Consider the following 7145-nt stretch of genomic DNA (forward strand, 5'->3'; position numbering starts at 1 on the left):
CATGTTCTTCTTGATTTTACTTTCACAAAGAAAACAAGAAACAGATTTACCATTCGATTCAATTTTCAATACAAATGCAACATATTCCCCTTCACATTAACGGAAAAAAAAAATTCACAAAAAATTGGCGTTTTCGACTACATATTTTCAGCAAAACTCAACAAAAGTGTACGGTGTTAGATGCCGGAAGCATTGAGGGCCATTAGCTTGCATTGTTCACTCATGGCCACGAGTTGGGCCTCTTTTTTGTCAAGAAGAGCATTCAACCTCATATTTTCGTCCATAAGTTTCTGGACTTCCGCTTCTTTCTGCTTCTTTTCGGTCTCTAGTTGTGTCGTCTTTACAACTAACCTGTTCACAAGGAAAAAGTAAAACCTTAATCACACAGCAATCCTATAAACTCCGAACCACAAGGGTTCACGTTTTCTGTAGGTTCAGCATCACCTCCGCTCCTAAAAAGTCAATATTTGACTTTTGAGTGACAAATGAGTTACAATCAAAGTGAACCAATCCGAACCAAACAAACCCAATATATCATGTTCGAAAGCAGGTCCATGAGGAGTGGGATGTACGCAATCTTAGGCATCTATCCCTTGGGGGTAGAGGAAAGGTCGGCGTATATCCTATCCCTAGACCCTACCTCTGTATGAGATTTTTATTCCTCCTTGGATTTGAACCTGAGCCCTCCTGGTACTTTTGACCAAGCTCAAACCAATCAGGCACCATCCTTGTGGTTGTTTTGTTCCAATTTTAGTGGAAAGAAGAATTTTTTTCTAATAAAGTTTCAAAATTTCTTATTTTGTACCCATTCTTGACCAACCTAGTAACCTGTTAATCTTGTAACATCTGATGACGTGGATACTTAATTAAGAAATGTTAATTATTATGGCTAAGTGCACCATAAACTTGACATCCACGTCATGAAATGTTACATTAAAAAGGAAATTTTGTTACATTAATTGAGAAATTTTGGGACTTTGTTACATCAAATAGGAAATGTGGAAACTGTGTTACATTGATTGAGAAAAAAAATTGTTACACTAAATAGGAACCGAGACAAGCATTTTGATGCATTTTGCCCTAAAACTAAATGCATGTTCCGTACTCAAAGTATGTGCTAGTAATAAGATAAGATACTGTCACAGTCCCACATCGGCTAGACTTTAACCATTTCCCTTTTATATATCTTGGAACTCTTCGATGGCTTTTTTGAATAGTAATCTAATGGCCAATTGGGTTCCAAACTAGAAGTACATGTGGAGCAAGACGAAGTAATAAGCATATAAACGAATTTGATTTGTTAAAACGGTTTCTAAAGATAAAGTAAACAGAAAACAAACTGACCTTTCAAAAAGCTTCTCGATGGTTTGAAACTGCTTTTCTGACGAAACAAGCGTTTCTCGCACACTGATGAGACTACTAACATAGGATTTTAACGATTCAAAATCGCGTTTAACACGAATAAGCTCCTCTTCATTCTCTGTTGCACGCTGCCTCTGTCTAGACGTTTCTTCAACCAAATTGTCAACCCACTGCCGCATTTCATTCAGGATACAGTTTGTATCCAGTGCAAACCGATCCATCTCATCTAACTTCTCCGACATGCTCTCAATCTGGATTTCCTTCTTAATGATCTCTTCCTGACTCAACGTTACTTTATGTTTCTCATTAGCAGTTTCAGATTCTGCCATTAGTACCCTTTTGAGAAGAGACTCCATCACATCTGTGATCATTTGCACACTATTGAGCACTTCACTGATGTAAACCCCATCTTGTTTATCATGTTGGTTATTAATACCGATCCATGTTTCGACATCTGGGCAGTCAACATTGGAAAAATCAAGATTTCTTGACCAATTAGACATGGGTGTGCCGTTTCTATCAACAAAACCTGCCCCATCTGAGTATGTGATGCCACAGGAGGTAAGGGCTAAATTGGGAATAGTCATTATTCTTGCTTTCGATTTCAAATACGTCAATAAAGATGCCGTTGTTTTCACTCTCCGCCAAAGTACCTCCAATTCCGTTTTAGAATCTCCGCTAGATTCATGAGTGCATGAAGTAACCTCACCAAGTTGTCCTTGCAATAAATCTAATGGATAATTATTGTGCTCCATCTCATGTTCTGATAGTGATTGTGTTTGGCTTGATTGAGAGTTCAAAGTTGAAATTTCAACATCCTCCCCACCTCCCATCATTTCTCCAAACAAGAAAACCAAATATTAGGACCAAAGTATAAACGAAACCAATCCAATCCAATTCGTTGAAATAAACTCATTTCAGTCCAACACACATTCCATATTACCAGAAAGTATAAACGAAACCAATCCAATCCAATTCGTTGAAATAAACTCATTTCAGTCCAACACACATTCCATATTACCAGAAAGTATAAACGAAACCAATCCAATCCAATCCAATTGTAACCAGTATATCTCACTTGACAGTAAGGATAAATTGGTTGGTTTTATTTCATACTTCCATGAGTATGTTTGAACGAAAAACAAGGAATTTGACAGAATGGGAAACCTGAACGGAATGCTCCAATCGATCCCACAAGTGCAAAAATAACAATTCATTCCGTCGGAATGATTCTTCCCATTCCATCGTCAATTCCAACTTGCCAAACAGATTCAAGGCATTTAGCGTGTGAATATCAAAATTCATGTAGAAGCCAACTTGTGTTTCTAACAATCATAAGCTTCTATATAAGAACGACTCTCTGGATACAAATTTATTATTTCATGTTATCGAACATTAAAGGCTGACAACAACATTGACGTTCAAAAACCAGAATGGAACTTGAAATCCCAGGTTATATCAGATTCTTTATTACGCGAAATTTGACCATGTTTTGACAAATTCCTGAAAGAAGCATTGCATGCTTGCAAAGACACTTAAATGATGCTGAATTAAAGCAATTAGACTGACAGGAATATCAGAATTAAAGTTTACAAGAAACTAACACAAAAGTCGAATTTGTTTCCCAACTTGCATAACAAATTTTAACAATATAAGCTAATTTAAACCGATAAAGGTATCAACTTAAACTCCTGTTGCTTTCAATTTAAAACGACAATAGAATATTGTTCTCTATCGTTGAAAAGGAAAAAAGCAACGGTTTTTTACGAACTTAAAAGGTAATAAGAGCGATCAACATTTCGAATCACTGTAATTTTCACTTCAATTTGGCCTAAAATAGCAAACACAACCCTGGTTTCCAAGTTCTCTTTCTAGTGTTTCTTGTCATTTTCTGCCAATTTAAGTGTTATTTTCAGCATTTGCCAAAAGTATGTTGAAGCCTTAATCATTCAGCATCAAATACATAAACAAGAGTTGGATAAGACCCAAAAAGACAGAGGAAAATGAAGATACAAAAACCATATCATTTACAAGAAAATACAAAATCTCAACGTAATCTTAAACAAAAATAAACTACCGAATCATTTGAGGGTTTAAAATAAACAATAAGAAACAATTAATCCAAACAGTACAAAGAGATGGTCGGATTTTATGCCCAATTGAGTGTTCTTCTTGGTTTCTAGATTTTCACAGGTATATCGGTTGTTTAATAACGATGGGCGAATTACAGTGGCTTGAAATGCTAATCACTTAAAACCCAAATAGAAAATCTGATCAAACCCTAGTAAATCAAAATGAATGATGAAAAATAAAGCACTTAACGAGGAAAATACATTCATCTACAAAAATGTAAAGGTGCAAGAACATGCAATTGAATGTCAAACAATTGGGAAATTTTCAAAGGAGGAACTCAGGATTACCTTTTTTTTAATCCGATTAAGAATCTTGGGAGGTTTTTATCTGAAACGGAGTTTAGATTCAGACGATTATCGGGAAGGAGGCGGCCGAGATGATCATAATCGGCCGATGACGATGATCTTCGCAGCTCCCCCTCTCAATTCAATGTGTTTTTCTCCAATTCAATTATTGTTCTTTGACGAGAAAATTTATTATTAACAACAATTAACATATTAATTAATCTATACTATATTATAAAATATTTAATAAAAAAATTTAAAAATTATTTTTTATGAATTAATTATTGTTTATTGATATATATTACTTAAATTAAATATTATAAATAAATTATTAGTATGTACAACTTATTAAAGTTTCATGTTTGAATTCATGTAACTAACTGTACATAAATATAATTAAATACTGAATAGGTATTTCATTTTAAATATAAAAAGTCTAAAATATATTTAAGATAATCATTAAATTATAACAAAAGACTAATCATTGTCTCTTTTCGGATGGTAAATATTTCTAAGAACATGGAGTATGAATCAAACTCATGTTTGAATTGAAATTGAGATAAAAAAATTATATTATTAAATAAAAAATAAACGACTTTATTATGTCTAGATAAACAACAAATAGCTGGCGGAAAATTTGAGAATTTCTTATTTGATTAAGCCAATTTCTTATATAAATTATAGTGTTGACTCTTATAGGTAATCACTTACCGTTTACCGGGTAAGCATTTAAGTAAACAACCTCTGATGGCAACATATGATTGATATATGATGTATGATATATGATTGATTAGTATTATATTATTGAAATTTAATATAACATAAATAGATATATGATTTATTAATATTTTTACATGAATTTGAAAATAAAAAATGTTTAATCTCAAGTAGGATAAAAAATGTTTATTCCCCATGAAACACAACATTTCAATTCTTCATAACAAAAATAGACCGAACTTCTTATAATTTTTAACAAAAAAAAATTATATATATATATATATATATATATATATATATGGGCTCATTTAAGGGAGAATTGATTAGCGTGTGATAACCGTGAGATCCAATGTGAACAACTCGGTTGAGATATGTAAGGATATTTCTTAAATAAGCTAAAAGGGTAATATAATAATTAAATTTGACAACTCGGTTGAAATATTTAATTAAAATTAGTTACATAGTATATCAATTACCTAATATACATCGTATTTTAAAAACGTTTGTGAACCAAAGTGTATCATAATGTATTTTCTTTGTTTTATGAAATGTATCATAATGTGCATTTTCGTTATTTTCATTGATTTACAATGGGTATCACATTGTTGCATCTTGTATGTATATCTGGGTATCATAGTGAATATCGTTTGTAGGTATCACAGTGTGTATCTCGTGTTCACGTAAGGTTCATCGGAATAAGGTTCACCGGAGAGAGGAAATAGGAGACATGAGAGAGAATATTTATAAAATCCTTAAAATACCCTTAATTAATATTTTAAGTTAAAATTACCAAAGTTATTAATTTCCTAACCCTTAACAGCATGAACCAAGTGCAAGAGCAAAGCTCTACCAATGAAGTTATATCCCCTCGAGCCAAATGGAACATGCATGAAGGAGTCAGATGTTTCTTCTGTTCTTTTCCCTGGCACAATTAGACCATCCTGGACTTAAAGCCAAAATCAAGCTTTAAGATCCCTCGTATTAATCATCATAAATTGTAACATGTTACTAAATATTACATAGGAATTAAACATGTAAAACAACAAAATCTAACACAAATGAAATATTCCGTACAAGATTACTTTCACATAAAATAAAACCATCGGTGGATCCTATTCATGTAGTAAAACTTAACGTACGTCGGCCCCGACCCCACTGTTATACGAAGATCAGAATTAATCTGAAACAGATTTCTTCATTTTAAAGATTTAGATTTCTTTTTGGAGAAAATCCCACCAAGTGAAGGAATTAGAGGTTTTTTTAGGGTTTTCTTCTTGAGTGAAGATGGGCTTGTTTCTTGCATTTTGGGTGCTTCAACCATCACTTTGGTTAGAGAAGGAGGACTAGCAAACTTCACGGATCTCTTCTTTTCCAAACCGAATAGTTCATCGTCGCTTTCGGGGTGATTTACTCCAACTCTGATTGGATTTCCCGTGAATTTGATCTCTTCTATCTCCTTAACGACAGGCGGAGATTGTTTCGGATGATCAGGTTCTCTATCTCTTCTCGACTTCAATTGTTTCAGCTCGGATTTAGTCTCTTCAAGCTCTTGTTTGAGCGATGCGAGATAGTAAGCCATGCATGTGTCCTCTTCTTTCGCTCTTTCAAGGGTTTGTTTAGTCTCTTCGAGCTCGGCTGCTATCGCGCCAACTTTAGTTCGGTATTGATGGTTGTTTTCCCTTTCTACGGTCTCCGTCTACCAAAACAAGTTATACGATCACAAACTATGTTGGTTAATTTCTTCTTTCAAATTCCAATAATCTTCTGCAAATCGAATAATTTTGTTCTTCGAACAAAAGGGTGACCCACTCCATCAAGAATCATCGATCGAAGAACAAAGGGATGTACCAAAATGAAATTGGTTTGATAAAATGTCATGTCTAGACTGCTTTATATGACTTTAGTTTATAATAACACCGACAATTGTGCGTCTTATATGAATGTGTTACAATGTAAGTTGGCGACTTTGAAATAAAATGTAATGTTAGCCTTTTTGTGTGATTTATTTGAAAAAAAATGTGTTAAGAAAACAAATGTCCTAAGATTCAAAAAATATTTTTCAAAAAATGTCCTGTAAAAAACTAACAAGACACTTTATTTCAAAAGTGTCCTAAAATTTGTTAGTCTGTCCAAATACGTCGTAACATTCTATTGTAACTTTTTTACTGCACAATTGTTTGATTCTATAAACTCAAGTCATATAAATTAAGTTGTCTATTCAAACATTTAACATCTCCGACATATATCAGACCGATTCTATACTGACATTTATGCCAATTATGGATATTCAATTCATCTAGAAGTAGGTTCAAACGAGAACATTAACTAAATAAACGAATACAAAACAATAAATCACATATAAAATCACATTTGATTTTACAGTAATGGTCAATGTAAGGGTGTGCGGAGACATGGCCCACGACCTCAGGTCGCAGACAAAGCCGCGTGAATCACATATGATGTTACACATGACTTTAATGTAAAATCACATTGATTCGATTGTTTTTTTTGTTTTCTTATTATGTTACTGTTCTCATATGAACCTGACTCAAATCAAATATATACTTATATATATACTCATATACATATGGAGGGGTTAGCTAGGTTATTACCATGAAAAATTATGATTGGTTGAATGAGGTTTTCACG

General features: G+C 33.2%; 2 protein-coding genes across 2 annotated transcripts in view; both read right to left on the bottom strand.

Moving 5' to 3' along the window:
- LOC112515474 lies at nucleotides 1-3941 on the bottom strand. Its single transcript, XM_025122318.1, has 3 exons — nucleotides 3783-3941; nucleotides 1345-2200; nucleotides 1-351 (listed from the first exon to the last, which is right to left on the bottom strand). The coding sequence occupies exons 2-3, from the start codon at nucleotides 2196-2198 to the stop codon at nucleotides 177-179; spliced, it is 1029 nt and encodes a 342-aa protein (XP_024978086.1). The 5' UTR covers nucleotides 2199-2200; nucleotides 3783-3941; the 3' UTR covers nucleotides 1-176.
- Nucleotides 3942-5691: 1750 nt separating this feature from the next.
- LOC112515750 (WEB family protein At3g51220-like) overlaps nucleotides 5692-7145 on the bottom strand; it is a 2242-nt gene continuing 788 nt past the window's right edge. Inside the window, exon 2 of the mRNA XM_025122665.1 lies at nucleotides 5692-6192. Within this exon, the coding sequence (XP_024978433.1) occupies nucleotides 5692-6192 (501 nt within the window). The remainder of the gene's footprint in view (nucleotides 6193-7145) is intronic.

This window comes from Cynara cardunculus (assembly GCF_001531365.2).
Source record: "Cynara cardunculus var. scolymus isolate 2C chromosome LG 7, CcrdV1, whole genome shotgun sequence".
NCBI classification, from domain to species: Eukaryota; Viridiplantae; Streptophyta; class Magnoliopsida; order Asterales; family Asteraceae; genus Cynara; species Cynara cardunculus.